This window comes from Myotis nattereri, assembly GCF_964212035.1.
Source record: "Myotis nattereri genome assembly, chromosome: 6".
NCBI classification, from domain to species: domain Eukaryota; kingdom Metazoa; phylum Chordata; class Mammalia; order Chiroptera; family Vespertilionidae; genus Myotis; species Myotis nattereri.
Window position 1 is genome coordinate 81,850,023 of NC_138081.1, and position 24,368 is coordinate 81,874,390.

The following is a 24,368-nucleotide window of genomic DNA, read 5'->3' on the forward strand; positions in this document are numbered from 1 at the left end:
GACTGCAGAGGGAGAAACCTGTTCAGGAAGGGAGATCGGGAAAGAACATGATGAGTTCAGTCACTGGCATGCTTTGACTTGCCTGTAAGCAATCACACCGCGTTTACGCAGTGCATTAGGGTGTTCTAATTCACCACTAAAGTGAAAGCAAAAAAGACAAGGTCTCTGAACTCTATGTGCTACATTGTGTTTGGGTACTACGTTTAAAAGAGGCCTAATCAATTATTCAGGGAGATTATGACTCCTCTTGCCCTCGAGGATGTTTTCCGTACACAGAAGCGTTCATCTGCTGTGTTTTGAAAGTGATCTTGCCAAGGACAGGGGATTGCCAGCCCAGCTAACCTGTCGAGAACTCTCCCAGAGCTTTCAAAACTGGGGTAAACTGATTCTTACATTGACTCTGTCTCATGCTTCTAGGGTAGCACAGTTTTCATAAACAAATCTTTTTCCTTTGCTCAGCCAATAAAAATGTATTGTAGCCCTGACTTGTTTGGCTCAGTGGATAGAGCATCGGCCTGCAGACTGAAGGGTCCCAGGTTCGATTCCGGTAAAGGGCGTGTACCTTAGTTGCGGGCACCTCCCCAGTGGGGGGTGTGCAGGAGGCAGCTGATCGATGTTTCTCTCTCATTGATGTTTCTAGCTCTCTATCCCTCTCCCTTCCTCTCTGTAAAAAATCAATAAAATACATTTTAAAAAATGTATTGCAGTTTACTAAAGTATCTTCTTTATGTCATAAAATTAGATGCCAATTTCTCAGTAACTTAAAAAGCCTAATGCCTTGGCAGGGCCCGACCAAATGAGTTCCTGGGCCTTATATGGCCCGTAGGCCGGTCATTCCCCACCCCTGGGCTAGTGCTTCTGCTCACTCAAGGGACATTTAGAAATGTGAGATGGTTTTCTTCAAATAAAACAGATTGAATATGTTTAGTTACTGAAAATTACTGGAGTTATTCTTTCATTCAATAGGTTAATTTTAAGAATCTACTATGTGACATTATGCTTGGCTCCATAATGGATGCAAAGAAAATATGGCATAATTCTTGTCTTTACAAGTGCACCATCTCCTTAGACAAGAGAAAACATTCTAAGAGTCTAACAAATATTCAGATTAGAGAATATATGAGCTTGAATAGTTGTTTTAGTTAGTATTTAAATATATAGTGTTTAAGAGGTCAGGAAAGTATGATTGAGGGGTTTTTTTTTGGGGGGGCGGGGGGGTTCGGGAAGGATTCACTAAATGGTTACAATAATCAAACTGAATGTTGTAAGGAAAATGTCTCAAAATGTCTTTAAACTATATATTTATAAAGTACTTCAATCCTTGATAAAACAGGAAAATGAATTATACTTTACTTTAGAAAATGCTTACAAAAATGCAGTCCCAAAGCATATAAATCAAAAACCTGAAAAGGAAATACAGTGGAACCGTCATACTTCATTTTAATGATTTTTTTTAAGGTCCTCCACTTATGCTATAATTTTTTTTAAAAAAACCCACAAAAACACAAAAGTTCTACATGGCAATTAAATACATAAGTAACCTTAATTGTTGACATATAGTTATTTGAGTTTTTCAATTTGATTTGCTTATGAGGATTTATTAGTAGATATTTGGATATACTGTCCTATATTCAAGACAAATCATTATAATTTTAAATAAATCCAAAAATGAACTACTTGGATATTTAATCTGAATTATGAAGCATTCATAGTAAAATACCTCTTGCTAGGTGCTCAGGTCATCAGACTTGCCAAATTCTTTTTTACATATACAAAAGACATATGAAAATATTCCAAGAATGTATTAGAGTACTGTATATTAAAGTATTATAAATAGTTAGTTTGATCATGACCTTTGATTTTTAGAAGTGCCCTTGAGCAATCATTCATATTAGAACATAGATAAACGACAAACCTTTCAAACAACTCTCCCTATAGCTTTATATTCAAAACAAGAATTCTTGAAAATTTCACTGCCTGTGATTAATGACACATTGAAAAGTTTACTTGTAGAGAAAAAGAGTTTGCATTCATGTATGAAAATGAGTGGGTAGACTCAAGGGATTCACTTTAGCAGAAAAGCTTTATGCTCAGCAGTATATTCTATTCTTTTTGTAAATTTTTCTATCTTTCATTAGATTTTTAGTCTTGTTTATATTTGAAGTTAGGCATTTTCCCTAATAACTTATAAAAATAATCTTCATGGACCAGAAAATGAGCAGAGTAATCCAGAAATCATGCCTTTTTCCCCAAAAATTATTTAACTTGACATTTTAAAACTTATTTTAAAATGCTTTTAATTTCTATATGGGGTGTAGAAAATAAGTAAGTAGTTACACACGGAATGGAGGATTTTTTGTTCTGTTTTGTTTTTCAGGGGGATATCTCCCCATACGTTTCCAAGATATTGTTCTTATAAGTGATAATGTTATTAGACCACTAATATATACTATAATTGGAATAAAGTTAACAGACACATTTTAGTCATTAGATAAAGCAGGTATTTTTTTCAATCACTTTTCATATAGTATCTTATTTTATCCTATTACAATTCTTTGAGGTAGATGTAACTTCTCGCCCCACCCCCACCCCAATTTCATGTATTTAGGAATGACACATATGGATGTTAGTATCTTGCACTTAAGGAACCAGAAGTCCCATTCCAAAGCCCATTAACCTACTTCGGGTACATACAGCTTTTCACCAATGGAGGTTTTTGCCCTTCTATTAGGGCTACATTCAGTAACTTAAGATGTATATCGCATGTAGATACACATAGAGGCTAGGGAATATTCTTGTGAAACGTGTTCTAGGCCACAATAAATAAAAACAGTGACCAAAGGCACTTGACCTCAGGAATCGGAGAGTATGATTGACACTAAACTCTTGGTAAACAGTACTGATGCAGGCTCTAATTAAAGAACTAATTCCTTAGATCCCATGTGAATGAAAAAGATGTTTAATGTGTGTTTAATGACACCATCTGTTCTACAGTGAAACCCAGAACAAAATCAGTTGTTCATAAATTCACCAATTTATACAGAATATCTAATTTTTAAGCTGGAATATCAAAATAATCTAAAATACCCAAAGTTTATTCTTCTTATACTTTGAAAATAGCAACCATTGCAAGGAATTTTTTTTTTTCCTATCTTAATTAGGGTTAGTTTTATATTTTATAGTCAAAGCCCTTTAATATCATAACTGCTTAAGGGTAAAATTGATTAAAGTTAATATATTCATTACATTTTTACTCTATGCTTAGCACTGAGTAAGAAGTAAGTGAACTAGGAAATACGTTTTATGCCTTGGAGAAACTTGCTTCCTAGTTTTACAATAAGAAAAATACTTGAAAGATCAAAAAACAAAACAAAAAAAGACAGTTTAAACTGAATGTCATTAATCTAGCCCAATATCCACAATGAATAAATTTTTAAAAAATATTCTTCAAATTTCTAACATTAAATACTTCCTTCTACCAAAGATTTTCCACATCAGTTTTTCAAAGTTCTACAATAACCTTTTCCCTTCCTCTTTGTTAATTTCTAGCAATAATTTGAGTGCTTTTATTGTACTCATGGAAATTTTTACTTTGCTTCTTAAGCATTAAACATGTTATATGTTAAGGCTATTTCTAGACAGTAGATATGGTCAGTAGTTTAGATTTTATTTTATGACTAAATTCAGACAATTTTAATGGTGGCTTTTCTATTAAAAATAACCTTCAGTCAACAAAGTTGTAGCTCATTCATTATGTGCCAGGAACTGCCAGACTGCAAAAGGTACAAAGGTTTATTAATTCATATACTCATTCATTTATTCATTTGTCAAATGAATATTTATTGAACTATGTATTGAACAGTGATTATTTACCAAGCATTTTATTATATATAAAAGCCTAAGTGACCGAATATATAAACTGGTCAACCAGTCCCTATGACGTGCACTGACCACTAGGGAGGCAGACAATCAATGCAGGAGCTGCCCCCTGGTGGTCAGTGAGCCTCCACAGCCAACCTCCCACAGTCCCTTCCACTGGCCAGCCAACCTCCCGCTGTCCCTCCCTCCAGTCAGCCAGCCCTGATCGGTCCCGATTGCTGGCCAGGCCGAGTGACCCCACCTGTGCATGAATTCATGCACTGGGCCTCTAGTTTTAATTTATTATAGGACAGGAAATAAAAAGAGAAGTAAAATTTATCTTTGGTTCTATTTTAAGTGGTTTTGAGCATATTTGATTAGAATAGGAAATCTTCAACAATGGTTGAATGAACAAGTTATGTAAGTAGAACTGTATTTTGTAAAGTCTAGGTGAAGAAAGCACCAGAAAGTACTGTTAGTAGCAGAACTTCCAATAGTTCAGGTGGGAAAAAATTAGGTCCTGGATTACAGAGAGGAACAGAGAAATACTATAGATCTTATTACATGACTAGAGGCCCGGTGGACAAAAATTTGTTCACTTTGGGGGAAGGCCCCTCAGCCCGGCCTGTGCCCTATCGCAGTCTGAGACCCCTCAGGGGATGTCCACCTGCTGGTTTAGGCCCGCCCCCTCCCCGGGGGAAGGGGCCTAAGCTGGCATTCAGACATCCCTCTGGCAGCCTGGGAGCCCTTGGGGAATGTCCACTTGCCAGCGGGGAGCAGACCTAAGCTGCAGTCGGACATCCCTAGCGCTGCTGAGAAGGCAGGAGAGGCTCCTGTTACCACCGCTGTGCTGGCAGCCATCAGCCTGGCTTGTAGCTGAGCAGAGATTCCCCCTGTGGGAGCACACTGACCACCAGGGGGCAGCTCCTGCATTGAGCGTCTGCCCCCTGGTGGTCAGTGTGTGTCATAGTGACCAGTCATTCCCAGTTGTTCTGCTGTTAGGGTCAATTTGCATATTACCTTTTTATTATATAGTGCTAGGGTCCAGCCCCAGTGGTCCAGGGGTTCCCAAAGGTGTGGACGGAGTTGGCAAAAAATGTTTTACACGAAGACAGTGTTCAGAACTCTCTAGCTCTCTAGTCTCCGTGGACCTTCCTGTGCCTGGCTGAGGCCACAGAAAAAGATCCTGAGGCAAGGTGAGCCTTTATTTTATAGTGAGAGGTAAACAAGGTAGTGGTTTCCATAGTTACACAGTTCTTGTGAATTTCACTTGTTTTGGCCACTTCCTGTACTTCCTCAGCCCATTAGCTTCCCAGATAAGATCTAGGGAGTGTTATAAGGTCAAGCCTAATTATGCTAAGAGGACTGTGCCCTCTAAGCTGGGAATTGTTTGTGACTTTGCCCACAGGTCAGTCCGAGGCTTTACCCTATATCAGCTCCCCACATCTCACCCTTCTTTTATTTTTTAAGCTACTATAATGAGAGTTTTTAAGCTACCATAATGACAGTAAAACTTAAGCATCAAACTTAAGCATCAAGAACAAAACTCTGGCTATTAAAACAATAACAAAACAATGCCAATGCAAAACCCAAAACATTTTAAAACTTAAACATAACATTTTTAAGACTAGTAAGAATAATAAAACAATGGCAATGCAAAACAGCAATAAGTGAGAAATCTAACCACAGTAACATTTTTCTACCAAATGAAAGTTTCTTTTGCCGATTTACTCAGAGTCCTCCAACTTGGCTGAGAGAGTAGCTTCCACTTCTTGCTTTTCTACCATCTACTGGGCCTCAGTCGTTAACTTCTTTAGCTGACCCCAAGTCAGTGGTTTGGTTGTCCTTGTTGATCTGGCTAGCGGGCCGTGTCACTGGCGACGGGCTTCCTGAAGTGTCAGCGCATTGTTCGGCTGGATCAAAGGATCCATCAGGGCCACGTTTGATGGTGGTGTCGGTGTCCAGGGAGGAGTCAGCTGTGCCCTCTGGGTCAGCTGATATGGATGATACTGGGGAGGAGGAGGAGGAGGCAGAGATGGAGGGTAGTAGAGAGAAAAAGAAGAGAAAGCAAAAGAACTACAAAGCATGGAAGTGTTTAGAAAAAAGAGGAAGAAGAAAGGGAAGAAGGCAGCATCCTGACACAGCCCTTTCCTTCAGCTGCCCCTTTCCCTGTGGTCCCAGGTAGAAATGGTAAACAAGTCCTGTTGCAGTGAGAGGGCAGCTGCTGTCAGCCAGTCTCTGTGTTTACCTGGGTCCCGATCTGAGCTGGGCCAAGTCTCTTTCTGTTATCTGGGTCCAGGTCTGAGCTGGGCGTGGGAAGCGAGAAGCAGCCATGGGAGCAGGAGACCTCCCTCAGAAGGGGCGAGTGTTCAAGCCCCTGCATAATTGGGGGGGTGAGGATCTGTGCCCCACCTCTGTTGACCCCCAAGTTCTCTTCTGCTGGCCCCTCTGTGACTGTTCCTGTCTTAAGTTGTTCCTCCCTGAGGAATCTTACCCGTCTTTGACTAACCAGCCATCCTCCAGGACCAAGCAGGGTGCTGTGAGGTTCAGTTCTGTCTCCTTGTTAGCCTATGCCCCCGTGGCCTCCACACCCAGCACCTGCCTTGGGTTCCCCTCGCCTGCTGGCGGGGCCCAGGCATTGATCACATATCTTGGGGAACCCAGGTTTCTTCTCCAGGGAGGGCCCAGCTCACACCATTGGGCGAGAGATAGATCCATGGTACCAACCAGCATGACCTCAGTAAGAACAGAGAACTAAGGCAACAGCTGTGGGCAAATGGATTGTGAGAAGAGGGTCCCTCTTGACACAAGGGCAAGAGGGGCCAATATAGGACAAAGGAGAGTCCCCGGGACAGGGCTTTCTCAGCTCAGGATGTCAGGCTCTTGGTACAAGACAACTCCACGTATGGGGCATATACCAGACACTCCCAGTCACGGCAGAAAAGGGAGGTTCCCTTCCTGGAACCGTAGGAGAGGGAGATTCTAGAAAAGGCTGTGTTCAGGAGAGGAGAAAGGCCAAAGAACCAGCAAACAAGTAGTCAGATTAAGAAAAAAAAGAAAAAGGAAAGAAGATGTGGGGCAAAGCTGGGACATAAGTTCAGACAAATAGGAGGCACATGTGATCCTTCCAATGGACAGGTGGTTCCAGCTCAGGGCTGCACATCTGCTGCAGATGGGCACTGGTCAGGTGTGCTGACTCGGCCTCCCAGGGGTGACTGTCCCCAGGAGGGAGGCAGAGGCTGCTCCTTCTGGAAAGATACAAAACACAACCTCTTCCTCACATCATTACTAGATCTTGTAAAACTCTTGTCTGGTTTGCATCCTTCCACTGGGCTAAGTCGGCAGAGGCTATTGTACAGGAGGCCCGATGCCTTTTGGCTGCTATACAACCCTCTGCAATGTATTTCCAAAAAGTCTAACATATAACATTATTCCCCCCCCCCTTTTTTTGTTTTAATCAGACCAATGAGTAAAATATTTTGAATTCCTGATTATTTCAGAGAAAACACATTTTATTTTTTCAAAAATAAGTTATACATTAGATATTTAATTCATTTCTCCCAATTCAATTTCCACTTTAAACTTTCAGAGCTTACAAGTCAAATATTAGCAGTTCTTTGATTAACTACACTTTTATATTTTTAAGAATAAATTTTAAAATCTAATAATTAACTTTAAACCATGTTTTTTTTGCCCGGGGAAACTGAGAAGCAAACTTGTAGGTATTAAAAAATGACTACTGGCGGAAAGCTGATTTCAAAGGAGCCACCTCTTGGCCGCTTGACCTTTTCTGGGAAAGTTGGCTAGCAAAAGGTGTAGCCATTGAAATGCAAATTAACATTCCTAAAGATGGCTGCTGGCGGGAATTGGATTACCTGCTTGCTAGGGGAAGGGCGTGTCTACCCCTCCCTCCATTAAAAAAGGGTGTAGTTTTAAACTTTTTAATGGCAAGAAAAGAGACCTTAAACTTTCAGAGCTTTAAATCTTAGGTCACAAATTAAATACTTAGCATTTTTCAAATCAATACTTTTACATTTAAGGATACATTTCAAATAAAATATAAGGCATTTTCAATTAATAGATTAATTTCTATCATCTAGACTTCATACTAGGCATACTCAGATCAACATTTCAGTATTATAAAATCTCAATACTTTTAGATGATTTGAACTTAGAAGTTTTAAGTTTCCAGCCAATAAGCCTGCCATAGCTGCTAAATTTCAAAATGGTCACAATTTTCCTGCTGGGGAAGTCAAGAAGCAAACCCATAGCTATTCACATGTAAACTTGACTATCAACTTCCTGGTGGTACTTGCCTCAGGGGCGGGAAATTTCAAAAGAGCTATTTTAAATAGCCTTGGGAAACCAGCCTGTATTTCTTTCTCAGGTTCATCTCCGCCATTTTTTAAGGCCAAAACAGTCTCGGGTTTTTATTCTGTACACAGCAAAAGGTCAAGTTCAGCTCAAAACTATGCGCACTCATTTTTAAACTGGCCTTTTCCCTTTACATGTGCACAGAAATCCTGGATGCATTTCTAAATTTTGTAAAACTTTTCAATTACAAGAAGGACTTTAAATTAGAATATTTGGGGAGGGGGCGTCCACACTAGATGGCCAGATGAGCTTCTTTCTTCCCTTCCCCCACATCCTGCTTTGGGGGAAGTTTCAGCAAATGACTCAGATGGCGTATTTTTCCCAAAGTCATGCTTAATAGAAAAAGACATTTTAAATTTTTTCCTATTTCGCTTTCTAAAGTCATGGCTAGCACCCAAGGTTATCTTAGCTAAAGTTTGGTTGTCATAATATGTTCTCCGGTAATTTTTAAATAAAACATTAAGTGATCTCATTGTAAGAGAGCTTACAGCTCTGCACTCTCTTGCCATCTTTGAATCTCTCCATACCAGAGGCGGATTCAGCAGCGGGGTTTCATTTCTTATTACAGATTTTAGATTGCAAATACAAATTAAGATATGAATTTGAACAAGAAACCACATTGAGATGACCATGGCACTCTTTTTTTTTTTCAAGTTCTGATTAACTTTTTGGCAAACTTTTAATATCTAATGTACCTTTTTCAAGAAAACAAGGGTTATGTTCTATAATAACATGCAAAAACTGTAAGAGATTACCTTCTGAAACTTTAACTCCTTAAGCATGCAAATCAATAGTTTATCATAGAGTTTCTTACTTTTTTTAAAAGCCGAATGGACTTTTTTAAAGCCAAATTCTGCCCTCTTAGCCTGGTTAAGAAAACATTCCCAGCCTACTTATAGATCTGGAAAGCTAACTTTGATGTGTTAAAACTAAGTAAAATTCATTTACTCAATCCAAAGCAGGCATTAAAAAGAAAAACCCCAAATGCTCTCTTATATCCATTTTAAGAGTAGGATTGGTGCTTTCCGCTATTACCTGAGTCCTGATCTATCACCCCAGGGAGAGCTTGCCAATCCTGCACTTTCCCAGGGTGGAAAGGCTGCAGTGGGGTTAAGGATAAGGCTCCTTGGGCCTACCTTCTCCCATGCCTCTACATTTACCTTTCCGGCACCTTTCCTTCCTCAGAAAAGCATGGACACACTTGTATAAAACATTCCGTCTGACTGGGTGTAACCTTAACTCCTCTGCTAGCAAGCATATGTGTTAAAAGATCAATACGGAGTCTTTTTTTTTTCTAGACTCAGTATGGCACAACTTCTCATTCTACAGATCAATACAGAGTCTTCTTCTAGACTCAGTATGGCACATCTTCTCAATCTAAGTTCTGCACTATCCACCCACTTACCCTACTTATCCTGTAGAGGGGGTGGTCTGCAGCACCCTATGGTGGAGTCCTATCTGTCCCGAGTGCGGGAGTTCTCAATGTTGGGGGGGCTTACCTAGGGGAATCCTATTCGGCCTGTCTGGGCGCCATATGCTGGGGTCCAGCCCCAGCAGGTCCAGGGGTTCCCAAAGGTGTGGACGGAGTTGGCCAAGAATGTTTTACATGGAGACAGCGTTCAGAACTCTCTAGCTCTCTTTAGTCTCCGTGGATCTTCCTGTGCCTGGCTGAGGCCACAGAAAAAGATCCTGAGGCAAGCTGAGCCTTTATTTTATAGTGAGAAGTAAACAAGGCAGTGGTTTCCATAGTTACACAGTTCTTGTGAATTTCACTTGTTTTGGCCACTTCCTACACTTCCTCAGCCCATTAGCTTCCCAGATAAGATCTAGGGAGTGTTATAAGGTCAAGCCTAATTATGCTAAGAGGACTGTGCCCTCTAAGCTGGGAATTGTTTGTGACTTTGCCCACAGGTCAGTCCAAGGCTTTACCCTATATCAGCTCCCCACAATATAAGATACAGGCCTGGTGCACGGATGGGTGCCTGCTGGTTTGCCCTGAAAGGTGTCCCGGATCAGGGTGGGGGTCCCGCTAGGGTGCTTGGCCAGCCTGGGTGAGGGGCTGAGGGCCGTTTTCAGGCTGGCCACACCCCCTTCAGGGTGTGGGGCTCCTACTGGGGTGCCTGGCCAGCCTGGGTGAGGGGCTGAGGGCTGTTTGCAGGCTGGTCAAGCCCCCCAGAGGGGACCCTCACCCCATGGTGGTGTGGCCAGTCTGGGTGAGGGGCTGAGGGCTATTTGCAGGCTGGTCAAGCCCCCCGGAGACCCAAGCTCCCAGCCTGTCCTTTTTTTCTTTTTTTAGCAGGTATCTGCGATTTATTTATCTTCTATAATTGAAACTTTGTATCCTTGAGTGGAGCTCAGGGCCGGCCAGGGCAGGTGGGAAGCTTGGCTTCCTCTATCACCAGGGGCAACCCAAGCCTCCTGCTCGCTCCAGCTCTGTGGCCACCGCCATCTTTGTGATGGAGTGAGGGAGTGATAGAGTGATGGTTAATTTGCATATTACTCTTTTATTAGATAGGATGGGGCGATGTGATGTTCAGAGAAGCCAGTGTTACATACTGTCAAGGTTTTAGTCTGGGAACTAAAGACTTGAATAGAAGCAGGAAACTTAGAATGAAGTGCTCATGAAAGGAAGATGATAATCTGTTTGGAACATACTGCATTTAAGCATCCAGGTGGAATTATACAGGCAACTTGAAATTCAGAACCAGAATATAAGAGAGTGGTTGGAACTGGTCATACAGATCTGGGTATAGGAAGAATGTGATTACTAAAGTAGCTTATGTGCAGAACAAACATAAAGTAACTAGAAGCCCGGTGCACGAAATTCAGGCACGGGTGGGGTTCCTAGGCCTGGCCAGTGATCAGGGCCGATCAGGCCAGGCTGATTGGTGCCGGGCTGATCAGAGCCTGCTGGCCAAGAGAAGGAATGGAGGGGGTGGGGGCAGGGGAACCGCGGGAGGTTGGCTGCCGGACCCATGAGAAAGCTGGCCCTCGGTCCCCCTGGGAAAGGGGCTGCATCCACTGCCACCCATCCCGGGTTCCCTGTCCCAACCCAGGGCCCAAAGGCACGGCAGGGTCGGGAGAGGAGGCGATGGTCACCGGGCCAGACGCAGAAGGAACGGACACTGCCTGCCATTGGTTCCCCGCCTCCCCCCACCCTTCTTCCCTTGCTGCCACATCACCACCCAGGCCTGTTGGCTGGGGAGAGGGACCACAGGAGGTTGGTCACTGGCCCCAAGGAGGGAGCTGACCTTCAGCCCCCCTGGGAAAGGGGCTGCATCCACCGCCACTCACCCCCAGTTCCCCATCACAGCCCAGGGCCTGGCCCCAATCAGGCGATCGGGGCCTGCTGGCTCGGGGGTGGGACCATGGGAGGTTGGCTGGCCAGGGGACGTTGACTGTGGGAGCGCACTGACCACCAGGGGGCAGCTCCTGCATTGAGCATCTGACCCCTATTGGTCAGTGCGCATCATAGCAACTGGATATTCTGGTTGCTCAGGCATTTATATATACAGATTCCTTAGTGCTTTTATACTTTTACACACCTTCTCCTTCATTTACTCTTCTTCTATGAATATGTAGAAGTTAGGAACTTTTACACAACTCCATAAAATGTAGCCTTACTAGTATTTACTTGTGTAAAGAAAGGAAAGCTGTCGTTTAGGTCATTATTCCTATGCATTATCATGTTATGCTTTCCAGTGAAATCCCTTGAAAATATTAGTAGATTTTAATAGAACTATCTTAATCAAATATCTTTCATAAGGTACTTAATGATATATATGTTACATTTTTATTTATGTAATAATTTAAGGGGATTTCATTTTCCTCGAAGGCCAATATAAAATGCACTAGAGTCCTAGCCTGGTTAGCTCAGTGGATAGAGCGTCGGCCTGTGGACCAAAAGGTCCCGGGTTTGATTCCTATCAAGGGCACGTACCTTTGTTGCAGACTCCTCCCCGGCCCTGCGCCTGACCAGGTCTTGTGCAGGAGGCAACCATTTGATGTGTTTCTATCACATCAATGTTTCTCTCTGTCTTGCCCTCTCTCTTCCACTCTCTTTAAAAGTCAGTGGGAAAATATCCTCCAGTGAGGATTAACAACAACAACAACAACAAAAAACAAACACAAAAAACAAATATTCAAAAAAATGCACTAGAACATTGTCTAACACTTTAGACTGGCTCAAGGCAGTCCATTCTAAACCTAATTGTTGAATACCTTTTTACAACTAATGAAATGAACTCTTCAGAGTCTGTGTCAAGATGAATCACTTTTCATTTATTTCTGCCTTATGTGTTTATATATATGCAGATCTTGGACATACTCAATTAGGAAAATGAAATACATTTCACAAAAGAACAAAGTTGAAATAATATTCAGAAAGCTGAATAGAACACACACACACACAAAAAGAAAATTAAGATTCTAAGCTTGAAATATATTAGCCCCGTTACGTTGGTTGACATGTTTATTAATTTTACTCTGGACATCCTCAGACCTTAAAAGAGTGGACATAAAATATACAGCAGTGCTTGAAAACTTTTTAAGGCGGAAACACTCATAAATAGATTTAATTATGAATTTCTTAGTCACTAACTTTAAAATGATCATATTTTTCTAGTAATTAAAAAAAGGCCTCATTCCTTTATCTTAAAAGAGATCATGAATCTTCAGTTTAATATAGGCTCAAATTTTCCTGGAAGAAGTCAAGGAGTTCATTATTCTTATCTCTGTCAATTTCCTAACTTACAAACGAGATGAAGCAATTAATCCTTTCAAGTTTCCCGTATTAATTATAGTCTTAGACAGGTTTCCTTGTGGTTTTGTAATTCTTTTTGTCACATTTTCACTGTGTTTACTATCTCAGCTGGATGCCTGTTGACATGCTGATTCATGTTTCAGTGTGTTAGATAGGTTTTATTCATCTAAAGGAATGAGTATAAAGAGGTCACACCTTGTAATCACAATGGCATTTCTAGTGTGTATAGACCATATATCTCCTTTTAATTTAATCTCTGAAAAATGTACAGGGATTTCTGTAGCTAAGCTGTACAAATCGATAAAATTTATAATCAAGGCTGTCTAATCTCTAAACCTAATATAAAACTTCACAACTATTGATTACATGTGAAGGATCTGCAAGCTGTTAATCATGCATGAAAACATAGAGTAAAACTGGTGGCTTTGGAAAAGGAAATGGACTAAAAATCATCAACCTGGCAGTCCTGTCTCCATTCCCCTGAAGCAAGCATGTTATCAGACACTTGCATTTTCTGAAATCAAATATGTGTCAAAGTATGTCAATAACCATTATCACCTTTGAAGCTTATATGTTATTGCTTTTTTCTATTATTATTTAGAAATTTTTCTTTTTTCTTAACAAATGTGATCAAAGCAAATTATTCTACTCAAGTTTCCAGAAGGAAGGAATGAAAGAAGGACCTAAGTTGAGGTTTTAAAATCATAACCTTTGTAAAGAGCAAAATAAGCCATACAGACTTGGGATGTCATTATAATGTAATTGTGGTATTTTTGTTGTGGGGAGAGGGTAGAAATTCATGTCATAAAATAGCCTCACTGAACATTTTAGTAACTAAATATACTTTATAATAATTTCCCTAGGTTGAACTGACTGATTCATTTAAGGACAGCTGTGAGATTTTTACAAGGGAGTATGCGGTTGGGAAGAAGTTACTAAACAGTGTTATAGGGATTTGGATAATATACAGAGGTTGGCAATTTACAGGTGCATTGTGACATTTTTTACTTTAAAAAACTATTGTGATGATCATAACCTGCATGTCTTTTTTCATATGAACAACTGTGAGCCTATTTTTGACTATCCCTGTAAATGTATATGCATCTTTTTTATCAGGCCGATCACCTCAAAAGTAAAGAAATTCAGACTATATTGCAGATTCACTATTATATGTGCCTACAAAGTCATATTAATATAAATAATTAAATTATGTTTTAACTATTTTACAGTGATGGAGTAGGTACTGAAAAACTGCTATTTCAATTATAGCTTTGAATAAAATACTCACATGTCTTATCACTCAGAGTTATTAGTTCAACATTCAACAGTTAGTATCATGGGAGTATACTGAAGAACTGAACCCGCACTCAGAGAGCATATAGGAAATAAGACAAAACCAAAATCATTTATTAAAGCATATATTATTATACTATCACAGTATCAGCATATGTCAAACAAATTCTACTAAACTAGTGGCCGGTGCACAGATTCCTGCACATTGAAAGGAAATTAATTAGAAGAAATATTTTAATATTGTTATTCACCCTTTCTATATAATAGACGTGTCAGAGATTAAAGAAAAATTAGTAAAATGTATATGAAAATAATATGCAAATTGATTAATAAATAATAACAACAACAAAGAAATGATATAAAAACAACAAAAACATGACATAAAAACAACATTGATAAAAACAATGACTGATAAATTGATTAAACTTATTCTACTATCTCCCTGTAGACCACATTAAGAGTAAAAACATTTTCAGAGTGCTTGACTAATTTCCCTTATGATAAAGTATTTACAACTTTAACATCACACACTCTTTGAACTCGAGAGAAAGCAACATATAACTGACCATGTCCGAAAACAGGTTCAGGTAGGAATATTCCTAGTCTGTCTAGAGGTTGTCCTTGTGATTTATTAATAGTCATCGTAAATGCTAGCATCATGGGAAACTGTCTTAGAATTAATTTAAATGGGAGGCTAGTGTCAGATGGGGACAAATCAATTCTTGGAATCAGAACAAACTCTCCTCCGCAGATCCTGTTAATACTTCTGCTTCGATTATGGTAGGTCGCAATCTTTTGATAATACATCTAGTACCATTACAAAGACCCCATTTACTATTAAGATTTCTCAGTAGCATGATGATTGCACCTACTTTCAATTTTAATTTATGACACGGCATTCCCGAAGGAGTAATACTATTAAGAAATCCGATGGGAAAATTTTCCTTCTCGGCATCATCCACTGAATTAATGGAATCATCACTCAAATGGTATGTTGTGCCGGTTGTTGGTCTAAAGATACATTCTGTTAATGACACCAGCTTCTTTTGGCTTCTGAGGTAGTTGTGCCAATAGTTGGTCTTCAGACATATTCTGTCGACGACAATGCTTTCTTTCAGCTTCAGAATGTCAACAAAAACAATCAAATTCATGATTGACAATGACAGATTGAAACACACGCATGTGATTGGCACCAGCGAGAGCTTTATATGTATCACACATGCGTGAGTCAACGTTTATTTTTTAATTGCCAGTGCCCTCATATGTACCAGACGGTTAGCCGGTCAGATGGTCCGATGGGTGTACAGTCAGTCACTTAGCCTTTTATAGATAAGCATGTAGTGACTCATCACAACCTAATAATAGAGAAATAAAATGTGTAAAATATTGTTCTGTGGAAAGATCAGTTATATAATCTTCACACAAATAGTAAGGTAATTTAGCGATGAAGAGGTTGAGAATAGAGACTATCAAAATGTTAAGCAATAATTAGCCACAAATTCAATGGTGCCATAAAACAAGCATGTATATATTACATTCTGGAATGGTTGGATAAGACCATCTGATCTTGGCTGGCTCACAGATCTGCTCATAGACTCTATTGGCTGATTTAGAATGGCCTTTGCTGTTACAACTGGAACAACTCACTTGCCCCACATGTATGTCATACTCTATAATGGATGGTGGCGGTGTAAGAGCAAGTGGGAGTACACAGGACTTTGAGATACATTACACCCTGAGAACTAGCGCACCATCACTTTTGCCCCATTCTGTTGACCAAAGTGAGTCACAAGGCAAGGCCAAAATCAGTGAATGAGGAAATAGATCCCACTTCCTTGGTGTGAGGAATTGTAGTCACATGACAAACAGTGTGAATAGAAGGAGAGGTGAAAAATTAGAGCCATCATTGTAACTACCACATAGAATTGGGTTCTTTAGATGTCTTTCATTAGCTCTTGAGGTTAAAACATTAAAATTATTTGCTTTATCATTCAGAAAATAAACATTTTCAGAATTATACTATGGGTCAGTGACTTTGCTTGGTATATAAATTATTTACCTCATTTTTAGGACAACCAAAGAATTAGGTAACTTATCTTATTTTGGGGGATAAAGAAAACATTGAAAATCCCCTCTCAAGGTTTTTATTGCTATATACAGTCCTCCAAGGTCACTTTTTTATATATGGAAGTGCTACTTTCTATACTACATTTTTTAGCATTATGTACAAATCTCTCTACCGTTTTGCATCTGATTAGTGCTGTTTTAATAAAAATGTTTACTTATAGAGGAAAAGTAGATTATTCTTATTTATTTTCATAAATTAAAAAAGTGTCCTTTTTTCTATATTAGGTTTTATACAAATATTAGCAATTATTTATAGAGCATATTTTACTTTTTGTGTTTTCTTTAAATCATAAAACATAAGTGAGATATGCAATATCAAAGAAGAGTCAAAGTGGGTTCATTGATGATAATTACATGTTTCTTATATTAATTAAAAAACATTCCTCAAATTTTTAACCCCTATATTTTGAGAATTAGGTTTTATGATAAGACATTCAATTTAAATTTTGGAAAAAGAATTCTCTTCATCTTGTTTTCATGTCACTTTGGTATTATTGTGTTTTAAAAATCAATTCATTTTCTTGGCATTATTGTAGAGAGGATGGTAACGTTAAGTTTATTAGAATTATCTGTTGAACTTCAGTAAGACTCTTGAGAGCAGTGAGGATGACATGTTTTGATTGAATTTGATTATGTGCTTAGTATTGTTCTGGTGGTGCTGGATAAATATTACTGTGGCTGCAGGAGAGCTGAGTGAGCCATGCACACCCTGTCATTTTATAGCCCCTACGTCCAAGCATGTCATTTCAACAACACAGCCATAAAGCCCAAAGAGCTGACAGTTGGCTTGCGATTATTCCTGGACCTCAGGCTCCCTCATGTTAAGTATTAATCAACTCATCTCACCAACTTATCATTAACTCAATTTGACCCATGGGAGCAGAGATGAAATCTTTTTGGCAAGACTAATAATTTTATGAGATTGAAAAGAGGTACCGTGTAAAATGTTGATTAGTCTCAATTCTCACCATGGAAAAAATGCTAAAAAACACAAAGCATCAGTGGGGAAAAGTAAAAGAATATTTTCCAAAGACCTTAAGATTTTTTTTCATCCCTCAAGGGATGCCAATGCTTTCCTTCTTACTTTTTTAAAAATTTACCTTTGTTCAAAAATATTATCTCAATTATATTTTGTTTCACATCAACAAATATTTTCTCTGGCAGTCAGGAATAGAAGGAAAATAGAATCCACTTCCCTTGTATTTGTTTTGATAAATGGGATGGAAATTGTGCTCTGCAGTCAGCTTCTAGGCTTTCTGATGAGAAAGCAGCCCGGAGCACGAAGCTCCTGTCATGCTTCAGTGTTCTTAGTTTGTGTACATCCTTGACAAGATCTTTCTCTTTTTTCTTGGATGAGCTTTGGGACATCTTCTATTTTTCTCTGACTGACAGCAGGAAAATAACTTTTATCATTAAAAACCGATTCTAGGGAAATATGATCCCTGCCCTCCATTCTCTTGTAGCTGCTAAAGCTTTTGTTTTCACAGTTCTTTCAGACTAACTAGAAATTATCATTACAAAAGGACATGGATATTGACCTGTCATGTCACGTGTTGTTTAGCAAGTACCAAAAACTTGAATGGCTTTTTATCTGCTATCTAGAACCACTTATTAAATCATCTTTTTGTTGAGAGGTAACTCAGAGTCAATAGGTTTTGTCAGTTCATGTTGCCTTTATTTTTCTTAACCTTCAGAGTTATTGAGTTTTTATTTTATCCTCTTGAATTGAGTTAAATATTTAACATAAATTATTACAGGCATGGCCCCATAGCTCCATCTATTTAAAATTTAAGTATAGGTAATTATATGTTCCTTTTTTATTTACCTGCTAATTATATAATACTGATCATAGATTTGATATATAAATTTTTTTGCCATTTTTAAAAATTTCACCTTGATTTCATATAGCCTTTTTCACCGTAGCAACTAGGAAATAGGTGAAAAATAAAAGAAAAATGGAATGGGAAAAGTTAGTAAGCCTGGCTGATCAACATTTGGCAGGGAAGCTGAAATTGGCTAATACTCACATTTCTCATTGCATATGCTTTTTAAAAAATAGATATTTTCTAGTATTTATCAGAAATGAATGAATAAGAATTTTGGTGCAGATCTGTCCACAGGGCACTTAACAAGAGGAGTTAAGATTCATCATTTAAAAGGTAGAATGGAAAAGAAGGAGATTTTGCTTATATTTCCAGTTTTCTAAAACTGGGCTTTTTTTATTTATATGTATACATAAATAAAATCAATATTTTATTGATTTCGTAGAAGAAGGGAGAGGGAGAAGGAGATAGAAACTTCAATGATGAGCCCAGCTGCCATGGCTCAGTGGTTAAGCAGCAACCTATAAACCAGGTCACGGTTCAATTCAGTGGTCAGGGCACATGCCCAGGTTGTGAGCTCAATCCACAATGTGGAGCATGTAGGAGGCAGCCAATCAATGATTCTCTCTCATCATTGATGTTTCTATCTCTCCCTTCCTTTCTGAAATCAATAAAAATCTATTTAAAAAAAACACATCAAAACGTGTCTATAGATGTTGCCTTATCCATTGAGACTTAAGTCAAATGTCTCCTTTATTTGACAGGTGGAGGTTATTTCTCCTTCTTGAATTGCTTAAATTCTCATAGAATATATGTAAGCAGAAGGATATTGCTTGGAACTCATTATGTTCTACATAAGATAGGCAAACATGATCACTTGGAAAAAGAGAATATTAATGAAGGTGGAAAATATCAAAATCAAAATGAGGAGTGTATGCAAACAAGTACATTAATACTAGTTTTTTTAAAAAAAAAAACTAAATAGAGGAGTAAATATTTATTGGTGTTTTCTCTCATTGTTGTACGGGAGAGCTTTATTCGTATACTCCAGGTATTTTTCTGGGGAAAATCTCACTTTCTCATTCTAGATACTTTTAGAACAAAGTATGGTCTAATGTAAACATCGCCACTAAATTGTATTGTTGCCTAGCAGGCAGCAAAATCACAGTTTACCTGGGAATCTTAGCATGAATTTAGCTGTAATTGCCCGGTCAGCTGGTAGGTGGTGCTGCAGATCATTTTCAGTCTAACTGTGCTGGACGGAGTGTCTCTTGTGCCTGGTAAGATAAATGCTATCACAGAGCTAGACATATAAAGACACTCTTAAAGTGATTAAAGAGTCACATCTTTATTCGAGCCTGCTTCGGTGCTTAAGGTAAAACATGCAACGAAAATGATAAAATAGGGAGACTTGATACTGTCAGATGACTGACAGATAGCATTTAAAACCTAAGCATTTAGATTCTACCAGTGGTGAATTTGCATGTGTAAATGTATGTATTTTGTAGATTTGAAGTCTTTAATTAAATAGCCACCACAGTGGCTATTTAAAGACATTGAACTGGAATTTCAATTTGGACTTGCCATCTGTGTACCATGCTGATAATTTTCACATAACTGAGATTTTAATCTCAATAATCAAAATTTATAAAAACACCAAGTAAGGCTTTTTTTTGTGTGTACTTATTTGTCATCTATTTCCCCTACTGATTTTCACTTAGCTAGAGCAGTGACTATCTATAATGCGTTAAGGAGGGCCCCAATGGCCTTGACCTTGGCCTTGACTTTAATCTTCTTTTCAAATCCATGCATTAAAGTGTGCTGTGTATTAGTTTGTTTACTGTGTAAACTTTGCCATGGCCATGATTTTCATAGAGTAATTGTTTTGATTAAGTTAGACGATTAAAGTTAGTCTTGCATGAGGAAAGAATACACTTGGGAAGCAGTGATGGATGGACTCCAGTCTTCGGAGTGTTTAGTTCCGCCAGCATTTTCCAACTGAATGAATATTCACCTCCCAGTTTGGTCTGGGTGACAGTGAATGGATTGTCAGACCTGAGTGTTTCCTAGAAAAAGGTAGAGATCAAGAAGGATAGATGACAATGTGAATATCCACATGTGTTCTTGCAATTTTTCTCAGATACTTTTCTGCTTTGATGAACAACATTGTTACTGAGGTAATAAATGTTAATTAATATCTGCGTCATTTTTTGTAAGTGGTAGTTTAGTGTTACAATTAGACTAATCAGTATACAGCGTAGCTTGGTGATATGACAAATCATAGAGCAGAACATGTTGACTCTTATCCATTATGATATATTAGCTAATCCACTTGCTCAATAATGACAAAATAAAAGACAGGAATTGGGCAGTAGCAACAGCAGCAACTATAAAGGCATCATGGCTACATTTTCAGGTTTTTATTTTGTACCATGTTCCTGAGTACTATGGATTGTTGACGTTTTACATTTCACTTTTTCCATTGGTAAATATAGCCCTTAACCAAAATCTTCAAGGATAGAATCATGAGTAAATAAAATGAGAATAAAAGTTGAGTTCCAAATTTTCCTGGTTGACACATGTCATGATTAGTGTTTCATTTTTTCAAGAGTATTCTTGTAAAAAGCTGACAGCTGCCTATGTCTCTGATTTATCCTTCAGAACCTATGCGAACCCCAAAGACTTTAAAGATCGCTGAGATCCAGGCCAGACGCATTGCTGTGGACTGGGAATCCTTGGGTTACAACATTACCCGTTGCCACACTTTTAATGTCACTATCTGCTACCATTACTTCCGTGGTCACAACGAGAGCAAGGCAGACTGCTTGGACATGGACCCCAAAGCCCCTCAGCATGTTGTGAACCATCTGCCACCTTATACAAACGTCAGCCTCAAGATGATCCTCACCAACCCAGAAGGCAGGAAGGAGAGTGAAGAGACAATTATTCAAACTGACGAAGATGGTATGCTCATATTTTATTATTTCTTAAAAGGGGGGTTTTATAACAGAAATGATGTAAATGCTTGTAATATTTCCTAGAGTCCCCAGAATTGAATTGGATTCTGAAATCTGCTAAATACTCTTATTAAGGTTAACTTTGGGGAAAGAGTTTACTTTTAAACAAAAGCTTAATATTCTTCAGAGTAGCATCAAATACTAAATGAAATACGCCTCTACTGTTTTCTGTTTTCATCCAAAGAATAGAAGTATGTGTGTGTGTGTGTGTGTGTGTGTGTGTGTGTGTGTGTGTGTGGAGGGGGGAGTGCTATATAGCGAATTGAGGCAAAGCTGAACTGGTAATCAAGAATCATGGGTTTTTCATTCTGGCTCTGTAACTTTAGCAAATTCTTTCACGCTTCTAGTTCTCCATTTCTCATCTCTATGAGAAAAGTTTAAATTAGATGATCTCTGAGGTTCCATTTCTTGCTAAAATTCTCCTTGAATAGCTTATAAATAGGACTACATTTTTATTTGGGTTTCAGAAAACAGGATGTAATTCATACCCTAGTGTTCCCAAGTTCCCTCAAGTTCTGAAATGTAGGCTTAGATTTTGATGCCTACCAAGTATGTGATTGCCATTATATATATATATATATACACACACACACACACACACACACATACATACATACATACACACATAGATAGATGGATAGATGGATGGATAGATAGATAGATAGATAGATAGATAGATAGATAGATAGATAGATAGATACCATAGTTTCTAGAAATTTTCCCTATCACTCTGAAAAGGCTAAATGACCCTGGTTTATCCTGTTGTTTTTGTTGTAATAAAGGGAAGTAAAAGCTCTTTAACCTAGTTAGTTCAGATTTTAAAGGAAACAATATTGTCCTAAAATTATGCATGGGGTTATACTTATATTCCTAAAACATCAGAGAAAAAAAACCTAAGACTTAATGGTAAATGAACTTTTGCCATATTTGAATTAAACATGATTGTATTAGCTATTTCAATTGAATTTGCACCTAACTGAAGCATCTATATATATATAAAAGACTAAGTGACTAGCCGATTGGTGTGATGCACACTGACCACCACAGGGCAGACACTCAACGCAGGAGCTGCCGAGCTGTGGTGACTTGGCAGTGGCGGTTCTTAGGTGATGCACCCCAAAATTAGAGAGGAGGGAGCCCAATTCTGGCACCCGAGAACCGCCCTCTCGCATTCTGGGACTCCTCGGGGGATGTTGGAGAGCTGGTTTCGACTGGATCCCCACAGGCCAGGCTGAAAGACCCCGCTAGCTGGAGAGACCCCGCTCACTCACAAATGCTTTTTGTACTGCAGTGCTGCCCCAGGCGCAGCCAGCCAGGAAGGGACCACGGAAGTTTGGCTACAGGGCGTATCTGGCCTGTCTTGCCCAGTCCCGTCCCATGGCCACCTTCTAATTAATTTCCTTTCAATGTGCATGAATCCATGCACTGGGGCACTAGTTAATAATAACAAACCCTGCTATAATTCAGAAACACATACTACCGATGCCTTACATACAGAAAACACACCTCAACACATGCTAATGCAAGAAAAAATGACTGGCATAGTAGTTTCATCGGTGGGAAATGAGAAATCTAAACATAGATTGAAAAGCCTTAACAAAATATTTATCTCATTTTATAAGGTGGGATAAATATTAAAAAGTCTATATTACACTAGACATTCTGTAACCCAGGTTTTTAGTGACAAGAATGTACTCGTGTTTTATTGCCTGCACTTAAAATAAAATAAAAAGCCCACATGATTTCTTAATTGGTGATTTTAAACCAAATTACATGAGTTTTGTGCTCCCTTAGCCATTCACTGTCTAATAGTGTAATCATTTTGATGGTAACCTTTGGTATGGTTTTTTAGCATGCCTTTCTTTCCCACAAACCAAAGGATACAGTCAGGCTTATATGATCTTTTTCATAGTGTATTAAATTTTTAAAAGTATTTTGGTCTATACACATGACTAGATTAATAATCAGGAAGTGAATTATTGTGAATTTATTTATTTTATATTTACTGTTGAGAGTATTTTTTTAAATATATTTTTTATTGATTTCAGAGAGGAAAGGAGAGAGTGAGAGAGATAGAAACATCAGTGATGAAAGAGCATCATTGATCTTGCACACCCCACACTGGGGATCAAGCCCACAACCCTGGCATGGGCCTGACCTAGAATCGAACTATGACCTCCTACTTCATAGGTCAATTCTCAACCACTGAGCTACTCTAGCTAGGCAAGAGTTTTTTAAATTATGTCCTGAATTGATCATATTCATGACTGTGTATTTTTTTTTAATCCAGAAACATTTTGTAAAAGTAAAATGACATTATTTATTCTAATTTCAATAGTATTTTCTATTCTAATTTTACTTTATTTTTTATTGATAGAGAAAAAGAGAGAGAGAGCAACTTGTTGTTCCTCTTATTATTTATGCATTCATTGGTCAGTTCTCGTATGTGCCCTGACTCAGGATTGAACCTGCAATGTTGGAGTATCTGGACGATTACCTAACCAACTGAGCTATCTGGCCAGGGCCTATTCTAAGTTTATTTTAACCTCCGCTTTGAAGCATTTTTAATTGGTTTTAATGAAATTGAATTGCATATTCGTATTTCAAAGTATGGTCAGGAACTAATTCCTTTTACTGTGAGGTTGTTTTTCCCGTTTGCTCTACGTGTAAGACTAAATGATTGACGTACAAACTTTCTGTGACATAGTTGCAAGAATTCAGTTTTCAAACTATCCATGTGAGCTCCCGTTTCTACATAGACTGCTTGATGTGTCTCAGTGTTCTGGGGGGGGGGGGGGCAGAATATCTAAATTGTAATCTATTGTTGTAAAGATCGATGGATTTTGATGTTCTAATTAAGGCAGTCTTACTAAATTATTGCTGCCCTATACACATAGAAAAAGAATAAATTATCAACCATCTAATAAAAGAACATAATTTTATGAAAAGAATTCTGGAGATGTCCATAAATCATGACAGCAAAGCTAGAATGATTTCCCACCAGAACCCTAAGGTAGAATTTATATTTAATTTATTGCATACATTTTTTTAATGCATGGGTAGAAGTTTTTTGTATGAGATTTTCTTTTCATTTTTTTTATTCCACCATTGATA

The 24,368-nt window shown here is 38.6% G+C and overlaps 1 protein-coding gene across 7 annotated transcripts in view; it reads left to right on the forward strand.

The window, feature by feature from the left end:
- PTPRK (protein tyrosine phosphatase receptor type K) overlaps nucleotides 1–24,368 on the forward strand; it is a 484,221-nt gene that overhangs the window by 360,035 nt on the left and 99,818 nt on the right. For all 7 annotated transcript variants that reach the window (XM_081094205.1, XM_081094206.1, XM_081094207.1 and 4 more), the window contains exon 8: nucleotides 20,899–21,201. In XM_081094205.1, coding sequence (XP_080950331.1) covers nucleotides 20,899–21,201 — 303 coding nt within the window. The remainder of the gene's footprint in view (nucleotides 1–20,898; nucleotides 21,202–24,368) is intronic.